The sequence below is a fragment of the Bubalus bubalis genome, chromosome 24, assembly GCF_019923935.1.
Source record: "Bubalus bubalis isolate 160015118507 breed Murrah chromosome 24, NDDB_SH_1, whole genome shotgun sequence".
Taxonomy (NCBI): Eukaryota; Metazoa; Chordata; class Mammalia; order Artiodactyla; family Bovidae; genus Bubalus; species Bubalus bubalis.
The window spans coordinates 30,936,277-30,962,099 of NC_059180.1; the positions used below are offsets into that span (position 1 = coordinate 30,936,277).

A 25,823-nucleotide genomic window follows, 5' to 3' on the forward strand; every position below is an offset into this window, starting at 1 on the left:
ATCTGGTCCTAGTGTGTTCTTGCCTCCAATGCCCACAGCTATCAGAAGTAATGTGTTTTCTTTTGTGGGAGCTCTCAATGACCTTTTATATATTTCATAGACCCAGAGTCTGGCTAGTTGATCGTATGGATTTAATCTGCAGCTTGTACAACTGGTGGGAATGTTTTGGGTCTTCTCCCTTAGCCACACTGCCCCTGGGTTTCAACTGTGGTTTTATTTCCACCTCTGCCAGGTGTGGAGGTGGTGCGGCTGCTTGGGTCTCAGGGGTTCTGGCAGCACCAGATACTCAGGGGAGTTGGCAGCTAGGGCAGCAGGAAATAATAGTGCTCTAGAAGGGTGTGGCAACCAGTATTGGCCAGTACGCTCCAGTATTCTTGCCTGGAGAACACCCCTGACAGAGAGGCCTGGCAGGCCATAGTCTACAGGGCCACAGAGTTGGACACGACCAAAGAAACCCTGCAGACATAGACGTGTCCCAGTGAGAGCTGGGTGTGAAGGCGGTGCAGCTGCTTGGCTTGCAGGGACCCTGGTGGTGCCAAGTGTGCAGGGACACAGATTGCCTCTGCCCCAGGAGTTACAGCCCTATCTGAGTCTTTTTTCGAGCCTCTTGCAGCTGGCAATCAGAAAGCCTCTTTGGCCAGTCTTTCTCCATAGCTCCGCCCATTCAGGCACTTAGAGGGCTTCCTTACCTGGGGTCCTTCTCTTTTGTTCGGCAGTTCAGGCACTTAAGGGGCACCCTGGGTGGGGTCCTACTCTGGAGTTTAGTACCTCAGGCGTTTGATGGGCCAGCCTCTCTATTGTTCAGCTGCCAATGCTGGTGTGTGGGGGGAGAGAGGCTATGGTGATGGTTCCACCCCCTACACGTGACTCAACAGTATCTTCTTGCTTCCATGACTTCCTGGCTTTCCTCCACAGGCATTTCGTACCATAATCTCCTTCCTCACATCCCCTCAATCCGTCTCTCCACAGTCAACAGCAGCCCTCCCCCTGGGATTGGTCCACAGTCCCTAAACTCCAGCTCCCAGCTGCTGCACCTTCCAGGGGACTGGCATCCCTGTCCGGGGTGTGTATGGCGGCGGCAAGGACTGTCTGTTTCTCATTCCATTTAGGCTGCCACTGATCAGCTGTTTCACTCTCAGCCTTAAATGTTTCTCCTCTGACTCAGACAGTTGCCCTGATGTGGGGATCGGACCTGCTTCGGTTGCCCCACCTGCTGAGGGCAGGTCCAGTCCTACTAACACTCCTGCTTTTCCTCCTAGTTCCTTCCTCCTACTGGGTTTTGCATAGTTCTGTATATTCTTTTCCACTGGTCAAGTTTCTCCTGTCTGTTCTCAGCTGGTGTTCTGTGTCTGAAGGTGTATTCCTGATGTATCCGTGGAGAGAGAGATACTCCACGTCCACCTACTCCTCTACCATCTCGTTCTCCCAGGTTTTGCTCTCTTCAATTTTGGGGGGGAAAGCTTGAGGATTGGCATTAGCTCTTTAAATGTTTGGCAGAATTCACCAGTAAAGTCATCAGGTCCGGGCCTTTCCTTTCTTGAGAGACTGATAACTAATTCAATCTTCTTACTAGTTATATATAAGCTCGTTCAGCTTTTCTATTTCTTTGATCCAGTCTTGGTAGATTTTGTGGCTCTAGAAATTCGTTTGTTTCATCTAGGTTATCCAACTTGTTGGCATAAGATTAGTCATGGTACTCATAATCCTTTTTATTTCTGTAGAATCACTAGTAATGTCTCCATTTTCATTTCTGCTTTTATCAAGTTTAGGCGTCACTTTTTCCCCTTAGTCTATCTAGCTATAGGTTTGTCAATTTTGTTGATTCATTCAACAACTTGCATTAATTTTATCTTTTGCTTTTCCATTCTCCACTTCATTTCTGCTCGAACTTTTGTTATTTCCTTCTTTGTGCTAACTTTGAATTTAGTTGGTTCTTTTTTTACTGGTTCCTGAAATTGTAAGATTGATCTCAGATGCCTCTGGCCTGCAGTAGCTTGAACAGGGTTTCGGTTCCCAGCCTAGGGTCTCAGAAGTCTTTCTGATCTTTTTGAATAAGAGCTTCGGGTCTTGGAGTGGCTCAATATCCACCTGGAATTTTCAGGTTATCCTGCATCCTTTGAATCCTGTGGAGACTCAAAGAAAGGCATGGATTCACAGGGATGGCTGGAATGTGGGTCTTCGGGTTCCTGTAACTTATCACTGGGCCAGGCTTAATCCTGGACCAGTGAACCCAGCTGGTGACTCCCCTGGAGTTGAAGTGCTATGGGTGCTCAGCAAGACTTGGTAAGGACCCTTTCATTTTGGGAGCAGCTGGTCACCAGGGGACTATTCTTCCAGATCTATAAAAGTACCCAGTCTCCAGGGCTTACAATGGTGTCTTGGACTGTCATCTGGAGAGGACTGTAGTCTGTTGCCATATCTGGACGTGACCTAGATTTATAATCATTTCAGATGAGGCTGGGTTTCTGGGTCAGTTAGCATGTCTAGAGTAAGGAATGGCCTTCTAATGTCCCTTCAAAAAGGCTTAACTTGGTGGTGGTTTTAGGGGCTGCCCTGACCCTTAAGAGAGCTACTGGCAGCGGGTGATACTGCAACGCTGACGTTTCCTGGCAGTTTTGCCAAGGTTTTCTTTAGGGTATGATTGGCCTATTCCACTTTTCCTGAGGCTGAATGGAGGTGGTATTTAATTCCTAAAGCCTGCAAGACCTGTTGAGTTTTGCTTGGCTACGAAGGTCCTTTGTCACTCTGAAGGTGATGGGGCAACCTGAATCTAGGAATAATTTCCCTTAAGAAGAGCCTTAGCCACTTTAGTTGCCCTCTCTGTTCTAGTAGGGAAAGCCTCTATCCATCCAGTAAAGGTATCTGTAAAGACTAGTAAGTACTTGTAAGTATCCATGAGGGGTTGTAAAACCCTTCTTTGCTTACAACTCTATGGGGAAACTTTATTGTCTCTTGTTAAAATAGGCGGTTTCTGGCCTAAGGCTAATTCTTACAAGTTGGGCATTCTTACAAGTTGGGCCCTTTCAAGGATTCCTTTGTCCTGCAGTGAAGGTTATAGCTGGGAATAGGACCTTGCTTTTCCGGCTGGTCTGTCTGAGAGTCAAGATAAGGGACTGCTTGGTATGGTCCCGAGGGAACTCAGGAGGTCCCTCCCAAGGACAAGTGTTGGCCACTTGAGGTGCGGCTAAAAGGGCAACTGAAATCAACCGCTGCTGGAACTGGGAAGTGAGAGCCCAGGGAAGTGAAGAGTGTGAGGCTTTTCATCACCACCAGTCGTGGTAGAGCTTTTGGAGGAGAAAGGTCCAGTGTGAGAAATTAAGACAGAGCAAGTGGCTTCCATATCAAGTAATCAATCTTCTTACCTGCCTTGTCAAAGACTCTCTGGGGTTTCTCGATGGAGATAGATGTCTCACTGGGGGGAGCCCCCGGAATCTCCAGGCCACCTCGGTCGTCCAGCAGGGCCATCTTGGGAGCAGGAGCCCCTCTTCCCCTTTGGGACTGAGGACAGTCCCTCTGGTCAGTGCGTCCCTGGGCTACTGTCCAGATTCTCTGTGTTTCCTGAGGAGTACAGCAAGCAGAGAGGACTGCTTGGACATCCTTCCAAGTTAAATCATGGACCAGAGTGAGGGCATGAAACTCTTCAGCAAAGTTACCAGGGTCTTCAGAAAACTAGCCTGGTTTCTGCGTGCATCAGGCTAAGTCAGTTAAAGAGACGGGCATATGTACTCTGACTGCCTTTGCCATTCAGCCTTCCCTAGGAGGGCAGAATTTTCCTGATCCTGGGTCATACGGAGTTTTGCTGCAGGTCACCCCAGAGGGACTTGTCTCTCTTTCTTTGGAGTAATGGAGGGACACAGGGAGATGGAGTTTGGGATCGGTCAGGGGGACCAAGAAAAGTCGGTGACTCTGGAGAAGAAGGGGTACTGTCGGGAGAAGGGGGAGCTTAATTTCCCCCCTGAGAGATGGGAGAGCTTAGAAGGGGATCATCTAAAATGTCACGAGAGTTTTCTGCTTCCCCAGGTTTTAAATTACTAAGAGTCATATATGGCAGGGTTTTGTTAAGGACCATGAAAATCTGAATATAGGAAACCTCAGTCTACTTTCCCAAGGCAACGAAGATCCAATTGCAGCATGATATCATTTAGAGACCCGTTTTCAGGTCATTTTTCTTCATTCCCCAACTTATACAAAGGCCAGGCTCTGGTACAGTAGAACTTACGGTTTTCCTTTCTTGGCCCTTCTATTTAAAAAATACCCAGTTCTTAGGGATATACCCCAGAGGTGTTTCTTTTGGCTTGGAGATGGATTCTCCCACATGGAGTGACCTACAGCCAAGAACAAGAGAGGTACAGAATCCAGGGTCCTGGACACATTTACCAGGAGGCTTCAACCTGAAGAGGTTCGGGGCATCACCTGAATTCCCTTCAAACCTGATGGGGTTTCAAGCATGGATTTCTCCCATGGATTTCTGACCAGACATTTCTTGTTTTCCTTGGTATCTTGCACAAGGTGCCTCCCCACATGGCCAGGGGAGGACATTTGAACCAGTACAAACGGGTTGTCAAGACGTTCCTGAAGAGGGATCCTTTGTCTATAGAGCTGACGTCCCGTGACAAGTCTTCTATGCTGGGGTGGGTTTCTTACGACTAAACATCTACAGAGTTTATGATTCGGGCTTCTGGGTGGCGGCCAGCCTGATAAGCTCTCCATAGCAGTGTGCCCACTGCCAAGGCCTGGAGTGAAGGGGGTCCGATAGATGCAAAGAGGAACCTTTGGAGAAACTGGAGTTGGGTGCTATGGATGATGTCATGGGATTTAAGGCCCTTGAGGGCCAGGAGGGGAGAAACTCTCATGGGCACGGGGTGAAGGGAGAGACTAGGCAGCAGAAGAACCGCAACTCCTTTGCGCTACCTGTCTGGCGGCTAAGGTAGAATTGGGAATCATCCTGATGGTTTTATCTGACACAGACAGCACGGGGTTTGACAGTGGCAGGGATGCAGTTTAGGGATAATGTGCAGGATTTCTTCTCTAAAAGGACACAGAAATAGGAAGTAAGAAAGAGACTTTGTTGTGTGAGTAAGGTGGGAAAGAAAACTCTGGTGCAATGTTCCACATGGGACAGTGAGAGAGGGAGAGTGAGACCCCTTGGGCTCCTCTGTGGTCAGAAATCACATTTCCACCATGTCCCAAAGGACAGTGCCAGCTGTCACCCAAGCATTATTTGAATCTGCACGGCCCCTGGGAGATCCCCTCGACACCCCCAGTGTTGGCAGGGAGCCAAAAGGCTGTGGACAGATTGAAGTTATGCTCTGTGGGTTTTGAAAGCAAGCAAGAGTGGGCCAAGGGCCTCCAGCCGCAGCTGGGGGAAGCCCTTGCTTTACCTTGACTTTCTGAATTCCCAGGCTTCAGCAGCAAGTATAATGTCAGGTGGCCTCAGCCTGCAGTGGCTTGGAGCAGGGTTTCAGTTTCTGAGCCAGAGATTATGGTCAGGTCACGTCAGTGAGAGCACCAGATCCTAGCCACCAGACCAGTGGTCAGTGGCAAGGGCCCTGGCCCTTTGGCTTTGCAGAAAAGAATTCCCACAAAGATGGAAAGTAGTGAAATAAACTGTTTATTAGGAGGAAAAGGAGTACAGTGCATGTAGATAGATATACGGGCTGACTCAGTCAGTCTCAGCCTTTGGGTAGCTTAAATCACTTACGTGGGGTATTTCTTTGGGTTCTCTTTGGCCAGTCATCTCCCTTTGCCTGGTTCTGAGTCTGTATTTGGTATATCTCATGGTCCTCCCCTGTGTACATACATCTCTCAGCCAAGATGGAAAGGCTTATGGGTAGCCTTGGTATTACTCCCCTTTTGACCTCCAAGGAGCTTTCTAGTTGGGAGGGTTTCCTTGACTTTGAGAATGAGAAATATTCATTCTCCTATATCCTGGGCCCAGCCTCCTCTCTCATTGTCCTGCTATTGAAATTTGGGACTTTCTGGCCACAGGGAACAAACTACTGCTTACCTCAAGGAGCAGGGGCATCTTCCTCCTGCCTCAAGATTAGAGTGGTGGTTTTAGGTCATCCTAGTTTTTTAATAAAAGCATTTATAGCTGTGAATTTCCCCCCTGTCATTGCTCTCATTGTATCCCGTAGGTTTTGCTATGCTGTGTTTTCAGTGTCTTGAAGTCCTTGGAGTATTTTCTATAAATTTTTCACAATTTATTTGATCCATGGGCTGTTCATGTTGTTTTTCATAAATTTGTGAATTTTCCGTTTTCCTTCTATTACTGATTTCTAACTTTATCTCATCAGGTTGAAGAAGATATGTTGTATGAAATCTTATCTTTTAAAAAAAATCTGTTGAGACTTGACTTGTGGCCTAGCGCATGGTCTACCCTGGAAAATGTCCCACGTGCACTTCAGAAGCATGTGCTGCTGCTGTTGGGTAGGGTGCCCCGTGTGTGTCTGTGAGAGGATTTAACACAGTAAGCCAATTACATTTCCTTCCTTCCTTATTTTCTGTCTGGTGGTTCTGTCTACTATTGAGAGTGGGGTATTGACGTCACCAGGTATTATTGGGAAAGTGTTAGTCACTCAGTTGTGTCTGGCTCTTTGCAACACCATGGACTACTGTAGAACTGTCTGATTCTCCTTTCAATTCTGTGAGTTCTTTGTTTTCTATATTTGATCATCTATTATAAGGTGTGTAAATGCCTATAACGGTCATAGCTTCTTCCTGTATTGAAACTTGCGTTAAAATCTATTTTGTTTATTATTGGTATAGCCACTTCTGACCTCTTTTGGTTACTACTTGCCTGGAATATCTTATCCTATGGTTTCACTTTCAATCTATTTATGGTCTTAGATCTAAAGTAAATCTTTTGTAGACAAAATATAGTTGGATTATGTGTTTTTATTCTTTCTGCCAATCTTTGTCTCGGCTGGAAAGTTTAATCCATTGACATTTAAAGTAACTACTGATAAGGAAGGACATATTCAGTTATTGCTGCGTTTTCCATAAGTCTCATAGCTTTTTTGTCCCTCATTCTATGCATTCCTATCTTTCGTCATGAATGTTCCTTTCCATCTCCTTTTGTGTATATCCTACAGCTGTTTTGTGATTATCATGAGGATTACATTTAACAACCTGAAGTTAATTTGAATAATAAGTTGAATTCATAACAATTAGTAACAAAAAACCTATGCTCCTTTACAGCTCTATCCCCACCCCCTTCATACATCTTTATATATTGTGTGCCCCCAAACATAAACAAGTTATTGTTTTAAATGCATTCAGATCAGATCAGTCGCTCAGTCGTGTCCGACTCTGTGACCCCATGAATCGCAGCACGCCAGGACTCCCTGTCCATCACCAACTCCCGGAGTTCACTCAGACTCACGTCCATCGAGTCAGTGGTGCCATCCAGCCATCTCATCCTCTGGCGTCCCCTTCTCCTCCTGCCCCCAATCCCTCCCAGCATCAGAGTCTTTTCCAATGAGTCAACTGTTCACATGAGGTGGCATTAATCTCTTGAATTATGTCAAAAACAAAATGCTGAGTTACAAACCAAAGTTACAAATGATACTGGCTTCTAGACTAGCTTGTCAGTTGAGCTTGACTAGGCCTGGGTTTTTACCAAGCAAGCATGAAAGAGATGCAGGGCAGATTGGGATGACCCCAAGGGAGCAGTGATTGGCATGGGCCACAGAACCAACGCTGGGAAAGGCAGGGGCTTGGCAAAGAGGAGGGCAGGATCTTGTGTTTTGGCTATTTTTGGCCGCACTGGGTCTTCATTGCTGCTCAGCCTTCTCTCGAGTTGTGAGCGGGGGCTTGTCATTGCTGTGGCTTCTTTTGTTGCAGAGCACAGGCTCTAGGCGTGCAGGCTCAGTTGCTGAGGCTTTGGGGCCCCAGAGTGCTGGCTCATTAGTTGTGTTGCATGGGCTTTGTTGCTCCGCGGCACATGGAAGCTTCCCAGACCGGGGATCAAGCCTGTGTCCTGCATTGGCAGGTGGATTCTTAAGCCTGGGCCACCAGGGAAGTCCTGAGGACAGGGTTTTTTAAGATGACAGCATTCCTGAGGAATTTGAAGAGCTGTTGCTGGGGTGGGGGCCAGTAGAGAGAAGAGCCAGGAGGTAGAGTGGATCAGAGCAGAGAAGCTGAAGTCAGGATTGCAGAGGTGTGTGCTGATGGCCGCTGTGGCCCTTGGTCTTGAAAAGCTGCAAGTTGCACAGGGGAATGGCCTCTGGAGAAGGAAAAGCTCAGAGGAGAGAGAGGTGGGGTGTGGCTGGAGGGGATCAAGGGGCCCTGAGTGATGAATTAATCATCAGTGTGTGAGAAGCAGCTTGGAGGTCAGTAGACGAGTCCAAGCCTAGACACAGAGGGTGATACAGGTGGATAGCATGAGCTCCTGAGGAACTGAGGTTTTTAAGGAGGCAAAGTGGTTTAAAGTAGAGAAGCAAGTTCAATCCCAACCCAGGGATTGAACCTAGATCTCCCACACTGCAGGTGGATTCTTTACCAGCTGAGCCACCAGGGAAGTCCATGAATACTAGAGTGGGTAGCCTATCCCTTCTCCAGCAGATCTTCCTGACCCAGGAATTGAACCGGGGTCTCCTGTGTTGCAAGCGGATTCTTTACCGGTAGGGCTACCAGGGAAGTCCTTGGGAATATGGACTGAGGATAATCAAGGAGACAGCCTCCAGCTGGGGGGTCAGCTGTGAGATGGCTGAGGCGCTGAGGCGTCCCTTGGGAGAGGCCAGAGAGAATGGGGAGTTTGCTGCATGCACGCTGGACGTGAGGGAGGGGCGGCCTGGGCCGATCACAGTGTGGCCAAGACAGTCCTGGCTGTGGGCACAATGGAGACAGTCCTGCTTCTCCTCCGCCTCGAGGCTGGGGCACTAGGGCCCACACTCGGCCTGCACGTAGTTTTCTTTCTCATCTGTCCAAATAGGGGATGCACTGTGGTGGCCTAAGGGTTAAGTGACCTGGAGGCTGGAGAGCGCAGGCGCAGTGTGGTCCACGTACACGCCCTCGAAAACCAGTGCTGGTCTAACCCTCCTCTCTCGAATCAGCCTGGAAGTACCCTCCCCACGGCCCTGGGCTGAGGGGTCTGCAGTATCCCTTGTGGGCCCCTGGGCAGCATCTCCCCATGATTTGCTGGGATGCCTTTTAAATACCAATCTCATTAGAGCATGTGCTTAGTCACTCAGTCACGTCCGGCTCTTTGCGACCCCATGGACTGTAGCCCACCAGGCTCCTCTGTCCATGGTGTTCTCCTGGCAAGAATACTGGAGTAGGTAGCCATTCCAGGGAATCTTCCAGATTCCGGGAATCGAACCTGGGTCTCCTGCGTTGCAGGCAGATTCTTTACCGTCTGAGCCACCAGGGAAGCCAACCTGGCCTCTTACTATCCTGGTTAAAAAGGTTAGATACCTGGTTGCAGGGGGTGAATTTTTTAAGCCAATGTAAATTTGGGGTGGGGAGCAGGAGACTGCGTAGCATTTTTTCTCATCCTTCAAGTCATAGCTTAAATGTCACTTTTGCCAAGAGAATCCCTTGGTCTAGCCTCAGGGTTCTCAACAGGGGACCATTCCTCACTCCAGGGATGTGTGGTGACATCTGGTTGTGAGAACACAAAAGGTTCCAGGGCGTTTAGGGGTTGGAGACCAGGGCTGATCACGCTAGTGACAGGACAGCCCTCATGCCCCAGAGCTATCCAGCCACAAACGTCATCGGTGCTGAGGCCGAGAAAGCCTGGCTTCAACTGTTAAAAGGAGATCTTTCTCCAAGTCCGTTGTGGAGCTTACAGTGGTCGGTAACTGTCTGCATGGCTGATTTTAAACAGGGTCTGTGTGTTTAGATAGATGCATACATGCATGCTCAGTCGTGTCTGACTCTTTGCAACCCCAAGGACTGCAGCCCACCAAGCTCCTCTGTCCATGGGATGTTCCCGGGAATACGGGTGAAGGTTGCCATTTCCTTCTCCAGGGGATCTTCCTGACTCATGGATTGAACCTGTGTCTCGGGCGTCTCCTGCACTGGCAGGCAGATTCTTTACTGCTAAGGCACCAGGGAAGTGTGTGTAGACAGACAGATACACAGAAATATACATTATTGTCCATCTGTCTTACTTGGAATCAGTCCAAGAGGCAAGGGTCTTTTCTGCCTTCGCCACTGCTGTATGCCCAGGGCCTGGCATGATGGTATACAGTAGGTGCCCAAAAATGGTTTGAGTGAATAGGAACCTATAATGAAGGGAATTTTTTTCTGTATAGAATTTTGATTCTACATCTCCAATTAATATAGATCTGCCTAATAACTCAAAATAAGCTCCTGCTCTACTTCAAATAAAAGTGATGCTTGTCCAATCAAATCATGTTGTTCAGGGTAACATGTGAAATGGTGAAGGACCTTATAAGAAGTTTTTATAGTGTATACTGAAACTTCACCTAATCCCCAACTGCTGAAAAAGAATGGATGCAAAGAATTAGACCATAAACCAAATATCTAATTTAGAAAATGTAACCGTTTTAATTTTGTCATTGTAAAGAGGTGTGTCTCAACTAGATTGTAACAAAATTACCACAGCTTATTCCAAAGGAAAATTTTAATACAAGAGATTTTAGAAAATTAAACACATTTGTTTAAAAATTCTATCGTGTAAACCGTAACAGAAGAGGGTAGTTAAGATAATACCACGCGTTTTGCAGCCCATCTGTGGGCTTCTCAGCCTTGCTTCCATCCAGACCATAGACTCCAGATTTGTCGCTGGTTCCCCCTCGAACAGACGGTTCACGGGGACCCACTCACGGGTCACCATGGAGCCTGTAGTCAAAAGAATTCTTCCACCACCAAGTCAGCATCTGATGAGTTAAGCAGTGTGTTTTACCAAATGGTGATGCCAGAGATGGTTCCGCTAAGGTTACTGAGGTAAAGACATTCTTTCCAGGATGGATCCCAGGTAATAAGAAGCCCTAATTAGCTCCACCACCCCCTCACTCCTGGCAATGCCCATTCTCCAGCTCATCTCAACACTGGTTGCAAACTTGCGATCCCGTCTTCTGTGTCTTCCGTCCCAGCTGTTGCAAAGGTCCCCTTGTATGGCCTCAAGCGATGGCAGAGAGAACTGCCGGAGGGGCACGGCTTCTCCCCTTGTAGTTCATGAAGGCAGTGATGGGATCTGAGGGCAAGGGGGGGCATCTTGGCAGGTCAGCTAGTGGTCTTTGGTGAGGATGGCAAATCATCCCTGTGCCACAAACAACTGAATCCCTGGACCATGAAACCCTCGTGGATCCGGCCGTTCTTCTATTCTTCTAGTGGGGTTGCTCATCCTTGCTATAAGCTCACCCATCTTTTAGAAAAACCAGCTTTCTTTTTCTTTTTTTTTTTGCTTCTCTTCAGAAATGGATTAAGTAAGGAAACCCATTCAATGTGGTTGTTAGAACTGAGAACTACCAAAATCAGGCCCATTCCTGGCAACAGGCAAGGGTGGCAAACGGGATGGCCTAAAATGCCGAGACAAACTGAGGAGGGGCGTTTCCTCTGCGGGCCAGGCAGATGGCCGCTCTGCTCAGAGCGTGGAGGTGGGCAGTGCTCCCTGCTCGCTCCTATCGATCCGGGAGCTGAAGTTTTCTTTTAGACACATAATCAAGACCACGTGTTAGGGAAACAGGAAAAATTACATTTTTGGCAAGGTTAGATAAAATATCCAGTGCTGCAACTGTGCAATTAACACAGAAAGCCAATCTGAACAGCAGACACTTAATGTTAAAGCAGCGACGTGCAATATTTTGAAAAATGATCATTGCAAAAGGCCTTGCTCGTGAGCAGACGCCTGCCTGCCGGGGGCACCCTGCCCGGGGGTGAGGTCCAGCATGGGTGGCACTGTCCGGAAGGGGAACACTGAGGCAGAGTCGAGACAATTATTGCCTTTGGGGTAGCAACTTGAGCTTGGCATGCTCCTTTGAGAAAGCTCTTAGCTCGTCGGATGCTCCCGGGCAGGGTCCTTCTGACAGGTCTTGGAGGCTGCCCATCCCAGCTCCAGGCTGAGGACCCAGTCAGTGATACGCCCAGGCGAGATCCTCCTCCTAGAGGAAGGCACCTCCTGTGCATGGGCGCTGGCACCAAGCTGCCGGGCTGAGGGATGAAGGATGCTGAAGGTGACTGGTTAGGAGAGGTCTGCTGGGACCTGAGAACGGGCTCTGGTTTCTAGGTGTGGGGCCAGCTGGCGGCTCCAGGCTGCACCCCTGTGAAAGTGAGCAGGTGAGGTGCGGGGGCTGAGGCCTGGGACCCTGGGACCGGGCCCTCTGGTGGGCACACTGTCTCATGAGCAAAGAGGCCACCCCAGGCCCCAGATCCCAGGGTGCTGGGTGTCAGGAGACAAAAGCAGCACAGCTTCGGATCCCCTGGGCTGCCCGGAGGGTCTTCTTTCCTGTTTCCGGGCCCAAAACCTGGGGATGAATTCTCGGGCCTCCAGTGCCCGCTGCCTCTCGGAACTGGCTGCAGCTGTGTTACCAGTCCCGGGGTGTAAACAACTTTGATTGCCTCTGTGTTCTGAAAGGCACAACACAGCCTGGCAGTGCTGTCGAATCCAGCGTTTATCAAAGAAGGCATCCTAACAGGCCCCGAGCGACCACACCTGGTCCACACACCCTGGCTCACCAGCCTCTCCCTCACTGTTCACGCCTCTTGCCAGGACTCACAGGATGGTACCCTGTCTCTGCAGCTCCGTCGGTGATCCTTCTGTGGCCAGGAAGCCCTTAGATGGGCCAGGCTATGGTGTTCACGGCGACCTCTGTGAGGTGCAACAGACTCTCGGGAAAGCCGCCTCTTCCCCCAGGGCCTGACTGTAGAGAGATCTATGCAGTTTCGAGCCAGGATTCCACACGGGCTGCGGAGCGGTGGCTGAGAAAGCTGGAGAGGTATACACCAGCCTCAGCCCTCACTCCCTGGGAGCTCTGGTTTTCTCCTAAGGAGAGATGTCTCTGCTTTTTCTGTGAGATGCGAACAGAGCTGGACCTGGCTGGGCTTCCATCCCAACCCGGCTGAAGCCACCCCTGAAGAGCCTGCTGGCCTGTGCTCTGGGGACTTGGAGGGGGCGCTTCCTGCTCCCAGGGTAGGTGGGGCGCCAAGAGGTTCAAGGCCTTCTGGAGACAGAAGGGCCCTTGTGTTCCTTTCTGAAGAATGGGGAGTGCTTTCCTAGGTGCTAAAGAATCTTTGATCAAGGAGACAGAAGCCGGTGTCAGCTGGTCCTTTGTGGGGGGCGGGCTGTCTTTCACCTGATGGGTCTCAGGGGCAGGGGGACATCCTGCCTTCTGACTTAGATGGGGGTGGATGCGCAGATGATGACACGGCCTCGGGGGGTGGCATTCTGTGAGCCACATCCTGGCCTGGATCTCAGGGTTTTGTTCTTTCTCCAGGAGCTGGTGGTCTGCCCCTTCTAAGTCCATCCCACCGCCCTGGCGAGCAGGGCTATATCATGGCAGAACATTCCATGTGACTCCAGAGGTAAGGCTGGAGGAGGAGCTGTGATGTGCATGTCACATGTGTATCTGAGCTGAAACCAGATGGACTGAAGATCGGGGTTTCTGCAGGGTCACAGAAATGGGGGCACAGAAGGCAAGCAGCCTGGAGGGGTCCCCGCAGGGCCCCTAGGAACACGCTTTCTACAACCCGCATTTGGGAGGGCAGGGCAAGCTTCCCATGAATAATTAAGCTTTAAAAACAGGAAGGCAGAGCTGCTTCTTTCCAAATACAGGCCGAGAGTGCTCTTATGTCTCCCTCCCGCTCAGTATCGGCCTGCTGTAGCTCTGGGTGCCCTTTTTTTTTTTTTTGGCTGTTTTTTCACTCCATGCACAGAAGGTCAAAGCTGCTTCCTGGTGGGGTAGCTGGAGAAGGTGAGGCTAGAAATCATTCTTAGATGTGTTTGGGGTCAGGTGCCAACACAGCCTGGCTGATCAGAACCCTTGGCCCTGGAGAATGTCGGGGTGCTGGATCTATTTGGGTCTCATGTGAACAGAGAGACACCCTGGGTTCAGATCTGGCTGTGCAGCCATCAGCTGGCCTCAAAGTGACCCCGGTGGAGGAAGCCACGTGCGGGGCAGAGCTCTGGGGCAGCTGGAACTTCCAGATGGTCCCGGAGGCCTGGGTGGAGGAGGGCTCTGTGTTCGAGGCAGTGCTCTGGGGCGTGGGAATTCCAGCACGGTGCATGCGCAGTGGATCCCTGGGCACACGAGGGGGAAACCAACCACGCTGCCTTTCTGGGACATGCTGTCCCTCGGGTCCTCTGACCCCCACAGGCTGACAGCAGGGCCCCCACGTACACACACTGCCACCTCCTTCCACGCAGGACAGCCGGCTCGTGTCACTCCCCTGGGCCTAGCCCACCAGGTAGAATGCCCCCTCCAAAGTCGCTGCAGCCTCCTTGAGTCCCTGGAGGGCCGTGTGCAAACGTCAGTTCTGACAAGCCTCCCTCTGGTGAGCACGGGGAGTGCGGCATGGCCCTTCCAGGCTGTCCCTTCCAGGGTTTCCACTACAGGCTCGATGATGACCCACATTGCTCACCCAGGCGTGGGCTGAGGTGTGCTCAGCCCTCTGCTTTTCACACATTTATGCCGCCTTTTGGTCCTTTGTATCAGCAGCTGAGGGTGACTCCTACCCAGGGTAGGGAAGAGTTCCACGCTTCTGGATGTTAAAACTGGCCAAACAGCTCTGGTCCCATGGGGGGACCTGATGCTGTTCTCCTCCTGTTCCCACCTGCTGCTGGTGGTGGTGGGGTGCTCTCTGAATGGGGGGGAGCAGAGGGGTCAATCTTGGGGTGGACCCAGGGCCCTGCTCCCACCGAGAGCATACTGGCCGACAACACACGTGCTGTCTTTAGGGGACAATCATGATTTGTTCAGTGAGTGACGTTCACCCAAGTTCACAGAGAGTCACGCTGAGCTCCACGGAACCCCCAGAGGCCCACAGAAGCTTCTGAAGTGCTTCCCAGAACCGAGTCTCTCAAAGCCTTGAGGACTCTCCTCTTGGCTTTGGCGGCCAAGGCCACCAACCCCTAGATAGCTCAGGGCTTTCTGGTTCAGGTCACTAGGTTGTTGCTGACGGCTGGCCTGACCAGGTGCACGTAGGCTTCCTACAGGGGCCAGTCCTTCCAGAACCAACCAGAAAGGAGGTAGGAAGTTCTCCAAGAGCCACAGTTCCTCATCCCTAATGGCTCTGCTGCACGAAGGCCACGGGGCTGTCTCCCTGGAACCTGGTGGCAAGAACTAGGGTGTCTACTGACCACTGGTGGGGCGTGTGCGGAAAGGAACTAGCTCCCCCTCCGTGTTCATAGGTTGTAGCAGGCAATTACATTAAACAGGGGTGGGGGATGGGAAGTAACAGTCATTCGAATTCCCACGTGGGAAAGAGTCAAGAGGTGAATGAACCTTCTGACCAAATGAGACAGACTTGTGCATCGCGACCAGGGGGCTCTGAGCCTGACCTGGCGCCCACCCTTCGCCTGGCCTCTGGGCTGGAGGGAGGGGAATGCCTGGCCCTTGAGGCCCAAGGTGGGGCGTGGGGAGAGCAGGGCCCACGTGCCCACATCCGTCCAGTGAGGAGCCGCCCTGCTCTCACACAGCCCAGTTTAATCGGGGTGTCACGTGCCCGGCAGGGCATGTATGCTCTCTGGGGTTCACCGGTGGGGGTAGGGTGGTCCCTCTGAGGTGGCAGGGGCCAGCTGCCGTGGCCGGGGTGGAGACAGCTGGCGCAGCACGTAGGGCCCAAGTCCAGGGTACCGTCGAGGTCAGAGGTCACCGCTCTGGGGCTCCACGTTGCGCGTCTCCCTGGGGTGACCTCGGGCCAGCTTGGGGAAGCGGGAAGCCACTTTGGGCCGGCTGTTCTTGGTTAGTGCGTCTCCGGGAGGGGTGATGTCGCTGTAAGACAGAGTGGGGAGAATCGGGGTAAGTCAGGAGTTCTGAGAGCAACTGGTCACAGGCAGGGCAGCCGTCGGGGGCTGAGGGGGGAGAGGGGAGCGGCTCAGGGCCATGGTGGCTGCCTGGCTGGCTGGGTGGTGAGAACAACCTGGAGAAATAAACCTCCTGTCTATCGTGCCCAGCACAGTTGTGGGGCCGCAGTTCTGGACCCTCTTTTAAGTCGATGAAAGAAGGTTCTGGTCTTGGCTTTCTTCTCACCATTTTCACTGATCTTCCAGCAAAGGCACATTTCAAAGTCAAAGAGAAAAGAAAGAAACTGCTTTGGAGAACATTGCATTTAAAAGTCAAAAGATGCGAAAACCCAGGAGACGGAATTCCGGTGGAGTTGATCCTAAAAGAATAATCAGAGGTCTGCCCACGTCTAATTGTAAGGGCGTTCACAACAGCACTGCGTGAACGAGCCAAAAATGGGGAACTACTTGCGAGTCCAGTGTGAGGGGCTCGCTGGTGCTGGATATAAAGCCCTCACATCGCAAGACGGCGGCAGCCCACGAACAAAGGGGAACAGACGTGCGTTTACGGGCCAGTGAGGGTGTACGCTTCTGCAGACTTAAAAAATACAACCTAAAAAGCTATGTTTTATTCATTGGGAATGTTTGGACTTCAAGCCAAGAGAGAGCATCTCAAGTGTCCCTGAGAGACCTGCTCCGAGGAGGCAAGGAGGGGAGCCAGGTTATATATATTAAAAGAAGTTTTGCAACAAAGGGCAGGCAGTCTGAATGTCAAAAAGTAGTAGTTGTTTGTTTAAAGAAAACCAGGTATCCCAAGTTAAGGGATTTAGTGCTTTTCTATGTACGAGGAGAAGCAAGAGCCGGGCTGACTCTTCCTTTGAAATCATTGCTTTGATGTGCACCGCGCAGCCGTCTGGGGCCAGTATGGAGTTTCCTCATCCTGAGTTTCCCAGGGGCTCACAGTAGGGAGTGCCTGCAGTCTGATGGCTGCTAGATGGTGGGTATTCTTTCCTTCCTGAGTTTCCTCAGGGGGTCACCATCCATAATTACTGATGCCTATGACAGCCTTTGTTTATTGATATGGCAGGAAATATTCCATTTCTCAATTCCAACCCACGTTACAGCACAGTAGAAGGGGTATTCAGAAAACACTGAAGGATACACTTGTTTACTCCATGAATCTTTGCGCACCCCTGTGGGCCAAGCACTGTGCAAGGCACTAGGGCTAAACAGTGAGCAAAACGGATTCTCCCAGGCCCTATGGAGCTCACAGTCCGAAGGAGGGCTAAAAACATCATGCGCTCACTCTAAGACTTAGGGTACAAAGCCTGCCTGAGTGGCGAGTCCCAAGCAAGGCAGGAAGGGCCTGGGATGGGGGGGTGGGGCCCCGAGGCTCTGGGCACAGGAGCAGTGGGTGGAGGCAGCAGCTGGAGGACTCAAGAAGGTGGATGTCCCTGGTCTGGTTGCGTTTGAAGTGCCCACTGCCAAGGTCACTGCTCCAGGCACACAGGGCCAGGGCTGGGGCCGTGAATGTACAGGCGGTGAACTCGGTCTTATTTCCCACAGCTGCTGTAACACATTAGCACACGCTTGCGTGGTTTATTACAACACACTGAGATATCTTACAGTTCTGGAGGCCGGCAGTCCCCAGTGGGTGTTATGAGGCCACGTTCAAGATGTACCGGACTTCCCTGGTGGCTCAGAGGTTAAAGCATCTGCCCACAATGCGGGAGACCTGGGTTCGATCCCTGGGTTGGGAAGATCCGCTGGAGAAGGGAATGGCTACCCACTCCAGTATTCTGGCCTGGAGAATCCCATGGACAGAGGAGCCTGGTGGGCTACAGTCCACAGGGTAGCAAAGAGTCAGACACGACTGAGCAACTTCACTCAAGATGTACCAGTGTGTGTGCTCAGTCATGTCTGACTCTGACACCATGGGCTGTATATCCTACCAGACTCCTTGGTCCATGGGATTCCCAGGCAAGAATACTGCGGTGGGTTGCCATTTCCTTCTCCAGGGGATCTTCCTGACCCAGGGATTGTACCTGCATCTCCTGCATTGGCAGGTGGGTTCTTCACTGCTGAGCCACCTGGTGAAAGAGTCAATTCCTGGGCAGGTTGATAAGAAATCTGGGGTCCCCGAGGAGGAGATAGGCGTCTGGAATTCTCGAGGAAAGGACAAACGTCTTTTTTTCCCCTCTACATTCCTTAGTCTTAGTCATGTAAAACAGTTTTTTTCTTTAAGCCCAGAACTGATGATTACACAACAAACAACTCCGCTTGAATCTGTACTAAGGATTATATAACAACACTGTATCCTGCATGAGGACAGTTTCTCCTTCCTGAAAAGCTTCCCACTGATCCTGTTATCTTAAAATGTATATTATGGGAGTGGGTCTTATTGCCAAATGCAGACTTAAATTGAAGAAAGTAGGGAAAACCACTAGACTAGGTATGACCTAAATCAAATCCCTTATGATTATACAGTGGGAGTGAGAAATAGATTTAAGGGACTAGATCTGATAGAGTGCCTGATGAACTATGGAATGAGGTTCGTGACATTGTACAGGAGACAGGGATCAAGACCATCCCCATGGAAAAGAAATGCAAAAAGGCAAAATGGCTGTCTGGGGAGGCCTTACAAATAGCTGTGAAAAGAAGAGAAGGGAAAAGCAAAGGAGAAAAGGAAAGATATAAACATCTGAATGCAGAGTTCCAAAGAATAGCAAGAAGAGATAAGAAAGCCTTCCTCAGTGATCAATGCAAAGAAATAGAGGAAAACAATAGAATGGGAAAGACTAGAGATCTCTTCAAGAAAATTAGAGATACCAAGGGAACATTTCATGCAAAGATGGGCTCGATAATGGAAATGGTATGGACCTAACAGAAGCAGATTATACTAAGAAGAGGTGGCAAGAATACACAGAAGAACTGTACAAAAGAGAGCTTCACGACCCAGATAATCACAATGGTGTGATCACTCATAGAGCCAGACATCCTGGAATGTGAAGTCAAGTGGGCCTTAGAAAGCATCACTACGAACAAAGCTAGTGGAGGTGATGGAATTCCAGTGGAGCTATTTCAAATCCTGAAAGATGATGCTGTGAAAGTGCTGCACTCAATATGCCAGCAAATTTGGACAACTCAGCAGTGGCCACAGGACTGGAAAAGGTCAGTGTTCATTCCAATCCCAAAGAAAGGCAATGCCAAAGAATGCTCAAACTACCGCACAATTGCACTCATCTCACATGCTAGTAAGTAATGCTCAAAATTTTCCAAGCTAGGCTTCAGCAATACATGAACTGTGAACTTCCAGATGTTCAAGCTGGTTTTAGAAAAGGCAGAGGAACCAGAGATCAAATTGCCAACATCCACTGGATCATGGAAAAAGCAAGAGAGTTCCAGAAAAACATCTATTTCTGCTTTATTGACTATGCCAAAGCCTTTGACTGTGTGGATCACAATAAACTGGAAAATTCTGAGAGAGATGGGAATACCAGACCACCTGACCTGCCTCTTGAGAAACCTATATGCAGGTCAGGAAGCAACAGTTAGAACTGGACATGGAACAGACTGGTTCCAAATAGAAAAGGAGTACAGCAAGGCTGTATATTGTCACCCTGCTTATTTAACTTATATGCAGAGTACATCAATGAGAAACGCTGGGCTGGGAGAAGCACAAGCTGGAATCAAGACTGCCGGGAGAAATATCAATAACCTCAGATATACAGATGACACCACCCTTATGGCAGAAAGTGAAGAGGAGCTAAAGAGCCTCTTGATGAAAGTGAAAGAGGGGAGTGAAAAAGCTGGCTTAAAGCTCAACATTCAGAAAACGAAGATCATGGCATCTGGTCCCACCACTTCATGGGAAATAGATGAGGAAACAGTGTCAGACTTTTTTTGGGCTCCAAAATCACTGCAGATGGTGACTGCAACCATGAAATTAAAAGCTGCTTACTCCTTGGAAGGAAAGTTATTGCCAACCTAGATAGCATATTCAAAAGCAGAGACATTACTTTGCCAACAAAGGTCTGTCTAGTCAAGGCTATGGTTTTTCATGTGGTCATGTATGGATGTGAGAGTTGGACTATGAAGAAGGCTGAGTGCCGAAGAATTGATGCTTTTGAACTGTGGTGTTGGAGAAGACTCTTTCTAGTCCCTTGGACTGCAAGGAGATCCAACCAGTCCATTCTGAAGGAGATCAGCCCTGGGATTTCTTTGAAAGGAATGATGCTGAAGCTGAAACTCCAGTACTTTGGCCACCTCATGCAAAGAGTTGACTCACTGGAAAAGACTGATGCTGGGAGGGATTGGGGGCAGGAGGAGAAGGGGCCGACAGAGGATGAGATGGCTGGATGGCATCACCAACTCGATGCACAGGAGTTTGGGTGAACTCTGGGAGTTGGTCGTGGACAGGGAGGCCTGGCGTGCTGCGATTCATGGGGTCGCAAAGAGTTGGACACGACTGGGTGACTGAACTGAACTGAACTTTGAGACATTCTTTTGATTTCTTGTAGTAACCAGTTAAATTATATAACTCCCTTGCTTAGACTAGTTGCGGGGGGGGGGGGGGGGGGGGAAGGGGCACTCTCCATCCCTCTTCTGATGTCTGTGTCAGAAGCTTGCTCTGTCCCTTTTCTTACTTTAATAAAACTTTGCTACACAAAAGCTCTTGAGTGATCAAGCCTGGTCCCGAAGCTCAATCTCCTCCTTCAGAGATCAGGAATCTGACATCATTCACCATAAGCTATCACTGGGAAGCCCCGGAAGGCTCCAAGGGAGATTCCCAAGGCCAGAAGTTGGCCTTTGCAGCCTTTCCAGGCACTCTGAGGGTCATGGCCCTGCTTCCATCTTCACAGCCAGCAGCGCAGCCTCGTCCACTCTCTCTCCCCTTGACTCTCCTGCGCGGCTGGGAGGTGAGGGCCTGTGGTCCCTGGAGGAGCCGGCTCCTCAGAGGACTGGAGACAGAGTTGGGGACAGTTCTGAGTCATGGGGCCAGGGCTTTGGTACTTCATTTGGTTTCTCCAAAGGCACCTACTATGTGAGGATCAGCAGAGGGGAGGGGGATGGGGGGGGTTGCCTGCCCCTAAGCCTCCTGCCCAGGGCTGCCACTCAGAGATGGCACGGTGGGAGCGTGCAGTGCGTTTCCTCAGGCAAGTGTCTCATCGGCTTGGAATGGCTTCTAGGGTAGAATAAATATTTATCCGAAAGAACAGAAATCAGAATCTGGAAGTGCTCTCTCTGCACTCCCAACAGGCAAGATGTGCAATTATTAATAACTTAGATCTCTATGAATGGATTAAAAAAAAAGTTTCATCCATACAAAGCAATATGCAAGCCTTACAGGAAAAAATGAAAGGCTGACATATGCGATAGTATAGTGTCCTCCTGCTAAATGAAACAAGCCAGCCACAAGGACAGATAACTGCATGATTCCAATTACAGGAGGTGTCCGAAACAGTCGAACTCCGAGGGGGATGAGGGAGGGGGTGAGTAGGGAGTTACTAATCTACAGGCAAAAATGTCTCAATTGAGTTAAGTTCTAAACTCAAAATGGACTAAAGATCAGATACTATAAAACTCCCAGAGGAAAACACAGGCAGAACACTTTGAACATAAATCACAGCAGTATCTTATCTCCTAGAATAATCAAAATGAAAACAAAAATAAACAAATGGGACCTAGTGAAACTTAAAAAGGTGTTTTGCACAGCAAGGGAAACCGTAAATAAAACCAAAAGACAACCCACAGACTGCGAGAACATATTTTTAAACAAAGCACCCAACAAGGGATTAATCGACAAAATTTACAAACAGATCATGTAGTCCTATGACAAAAAAAAAACCCAATCAAAAGATGGGCAGAAGACCTAAGTGACATTTCCCCAAAGAAGACATACAGATGGCCAAGAGGTACATGAAAAGATGCTCAATATTGCTAGTTATTAGAGAAATACAAATCAAAATTACAATGAGGTGTCACCTCACACTGATCAGAATGGCTAACATAAAAAAATCTACAAACAACAAATGCTGGAGAGGGTGGAGAGAGAACGTAGCCCTCCTACACTGTTGGTGGGAACGTAAATTGGTACAATCCCAATGGAGAACAGTATGGCGGTTCCTTAAAAATCTAAAAATAGAGCTACCGTATGACCCTGCAATCCCATTTCTGGGCATTTATCTGGACAAAACCATAATTTGAAAAGATACATACACCTTAATGTGGAAGGAATGATGCTAAAGCTGAAACTCCAGTACTTTGGCCACCTCATGCAAAGAGTTGACTCATTGGAAAAGACTCTGATGCTGGGAGGGATTGGGGGCAGGAGGAGAAGGGGACGACAGAGGATGAGATGGCTGGATGGCATCACTGACTCGATGGACGTGAGTCTGAGTAAACTCCAGGAGTTGGTGATGGACAGGGAGGCCTGGTGTGCTGCGATTCATGGGGTCGCAAAGAGTCGGACACGACTGAGCGACTGAACTGAATGTTCACTGCAGCACTGTTTACAACAGCCAAGACATGGAAGCAACCTAAGTGTCCATGAGAAGGGAATGGATTAAAAAAAGTGTGTGTGTGTATACATACATGCATACATTAATGTATATATATTATATATTAACATAATAAAGATATATGTGTCTATATATACACACACACACAGTGGATACAGCTGTATCCATTACAGCCATAAAGAATGAAATACTGTGATCTGCAGCAACCTGGACAGACCTAGAGATCATCATACTTAGTGAAGGAAGTCAAAGACAAATATCATGTGGTATCACTTACATGTCAGCTAAAAAATGATACAAGGGAACTTATTTATAAAACCGAAACAGACTCAACAAGTCTGTTTTTCAACAGACTCGAAAAACAAACTTTTGGTTACCAAAGGAGAAACGTGTTTGGGGGCGGGGGGCAAATGAGGAATTTCGGATTAACGGATACACATTGCTATATGTAAAATAATCAACAAGGACCTACTATATAGCAGAGGAAACGCTACTCAATATTCTGTAATGACTTATCTGGGAAAAGAATCTTAAAAAAATGAACATATACCTGAAACTAAAACATTGTAGATCAACTATATTCCAATATAAAATTAAGTTTTAAAAAAGATGAGTTAAGTTCGAGGTCTGTACAACACTACCTAGAGTCAACAGTCCTGTATTTGATGTTTTAAATTGGAGTGTAATTGTTTTACAATGTTTCTGCTGTACAACAACGTGAATCAGCTTCACATATCCCCTTCCTCTTGAGCCTCCCTCGCTGTCCTGGGTCATCAGAGCATGGAGCTGAGCTCCTTGTGTTATACAGCAGCTTCCCGCTGGGTGGGTGGGTGGGTGCTGGTGTGTGTGTGTCAACGCTGGTCTCTCAATTCCTCATCGTTTACAGCCTTTGTGAGCCACCTGCACTGCTGAGATTTAAAGGAGGGGTGTGTTTCTCACCTGGCCCCATCAATAGAGATCAGGCCACCAAGAAGCTCTTTTTACCTCCTGCTGATGATGATGTTCTAATAAAGCGGGCTGGTGAGTCTGGGTCTGGGCAGGAGCAGAACCACTGAGCAAGGCAAAATTACGTTCCTCATCTACCCGATTCTGTTTTAATGCGGAAGGTCTGTCTACCCCAGGGCTTCCATGGTGGGTCAGTGGTAAAGAATCTGCCTGCCAGTGCTGGAGACATGGGTTCAATCCCTGGGTTGGGAAGGTCCCCTGGAGGAAGCAGATAACCCACTCTAGTACTCTTGCCTGGAAAATCCCATGGACAGAGAAAGGAGCCTGACGGGCTCCAGTACAAGTGGTTGCAAAGAGTCGGACAAGACTGAGCACACGTGTCTACCCCAATTTTGCAGACAAGAAAAGGGGGGTATGGAGGGCAAGAAAGGCCCCACCTCCATCATAAGAATAGATCCTAAAGGTGTATGGAATAACAGAAACCCCATATTCAAAGACAGAAAACCTAGGTGCCTTCACTTAGACCCCTTAGGACCTTAGAGGAAGATACATCGCCTCCCCAAGACTCAGTTTTCTGATCTGTGAAATGGGTATAATATTGGTTCTCCCTACTGTTTATGTATCATTCAACACATATGAATTGAATCTGTTATAAATAGGAATATAACTGGCTCCTTCAAGACCCCAGGATCTCTGAGATAAAATTCAGAGGCACAGGCAAATTCTGGCCAGCAAAATCTTAAGAACTCTGATGGCTGAGGCATCAATATATCAAAGGAAGTTGGTAGAAGCTTTTATAAAGATTTTACAAATGACAGAAATAAACCTCAAGGGAGTTCCTTGGTGGTCCAGTGGTTAAGAGTCCATACTTTCACTGTAGAGGGTGTGGATCAGATCCCTGGTTGGGGAACTAAGATCCCACAAGCTGCATGGCATGGCCAAAAAAAAAAAAGGGAAAATAATATACCTCCCATTCCTTTTACTAGCACAGCTCAAGTCTTCCATCTGTCTGTCCTGGGGGCAGGAGACGGAGAAAGAAACCTTCTCTGAAGAGATCAGACTAGGTTTTCTGGAAGAGGAGCCCTAAAATTTACAGAGACAGAAAAGCCCTGGGATTTGGCAGGGCTGTTTCGAGACAGCTTAAGGAAATAAGTGAGCAAACAGGTGGATCCACCGGGGAACAAGGGTGAAAAAATCGTGACCCTCCTGTAAAGGAAGATCAAACCACTGTTTCCCTTGAGATAAGGCCAGACCCTGTGCTAAACTCTGGGGACATCAAGACAACAGTTTCTACCCTTAAGTTACTCAAAACAGGGGCAGGGGTGGCGGAGGGAGAGGGGGAAATGATGAAGAATATACACAGCGGTAGAGTCAGGGGCTGGGAGGGTCTCTGGAGGGGGCCTGAGCACTGAGGTAGAGGGGTGGTGGGGGGGGAGGTAAGGCTCAGTGGAGTAGAGGCGGACGGAAAGGGCTTTCTGGGCAGGAAGAGCAGCCAGCAAAAGACTCCATGGGGAGCAAGACAGGTGGTGGGGCCTGAAGCTGCCCAAGTCTGTGTGGGCCAGGAAGGCCCCCAGATGATGTAGACACCTCTGGTCTACAGGAGTTCTACAAACTACCTTTTCAAAGGTGGGGACCCAGTCAGCCCGTGGCAAGTGATGACTTTTGGGCCACATCACAAGCATGAAGGATCTTAGTTCCTCCACCAGGAACCGAACCTGCACCCTCTGCCATGAAGTGCAGAGTCCTGACCACTGGACTGCCAGCAAAGAAGGCCCGAGAGGCCATCTTAATGGCAACAAAACTCAACCTCAGGTTGTCAATTTGCCAACTAAGGAGACATAATACACATGAGCACAATCCAACTATTTGCAAAGGTTAGGGGAGGTCTTACTACTTTGCTTGTGGTTCCTCCGGCTTAGAGAACACTCCCTCTGGGACAAGGTCCAGACCACACATGGGACTGTCAGAACCAATGGTCTAGATGACCTTGAGGCTCCTCTGGGACCAGGTGGAGCACGCCACGTTGGGGATATGATTCTCAGGGCCATGGCCTCTTTATCCTGGAGACCAGGGTCACCCTGCCCAGAGCTGTGATGGGAACATGGAGCCATGTTTCCTGAATACTGCCTTATCATCTCTGATGCTTTAACCTCCCACCTCTCATTATCTGCACACCTCCTATATAATACCCAAGATTTTTCCTTACCTCTGTTTTTAGGTTACTTTGGCTTATGCAAAATCATCCATAAACATAGATGTAAGCATATTAACATTAAATTAAAAAAAAAAAAAACATTTCCTAGATATCACCACTGGCTCATTTACCACCCTAAATGGTTGTTCCCTCCTTCAAAATGTGTATTCTTGGTAACATGGGTAAATCTCAAAGGCGTTCTGCTAAATGACAGAAGCCAGACTCAGAGGCTACACCCCACCTGATTCCTTCG

The 25,823-nt window shown here is 49.1% G+C and overlaps 1 protein-coding gene and 1 long non-coding RNA gene across 7 annotated transcripts in view; one reads left to right on the forward strand and one right to left on the reverse strand.

Annotated features, from left to right (window-relative positions):
* The window catches only part of LOC123331553, a 69,791-nt gene extending 53,128 nt beyond the window's left edge, over positions 1 to 16,663 (forward strand). The window contains exons 3-4 of the long non-coding RNA XR_006548253.2: positions 13,404 to 13,491; positions 16,178 to 16,663. This is a non-coding gene — a long non-coding RNA (uncharacterized LOC123331553). The remainder of the gene's footprint in view (positions 1 to 13,403; positions 13,492 to 16,177) is intronic.
* The window catches only part of SNX29 (sorting nexin 29), a 586,612-nt gene continuing 571,279 nt past the window's right edge, over positions 10,491 to 25,823 (reverse strand). For all 6 annotated transcript variants that reach the window (XM_044935759.2, XM_045164260.1, XM_045164261.1 and 3 more), the window contains one exon: positions 10,491 to 15,899. In XM_044935759.2, the coding sequence (XP_044791694.2) occupies positions 15,770 to 15,899 (130 nt within the window). In that variant the 3' untranslated portion in view covers positions 10,491 to 15,769. The remainder of the gene's footprint in view (positions 15,900 to 25,823) is intronic.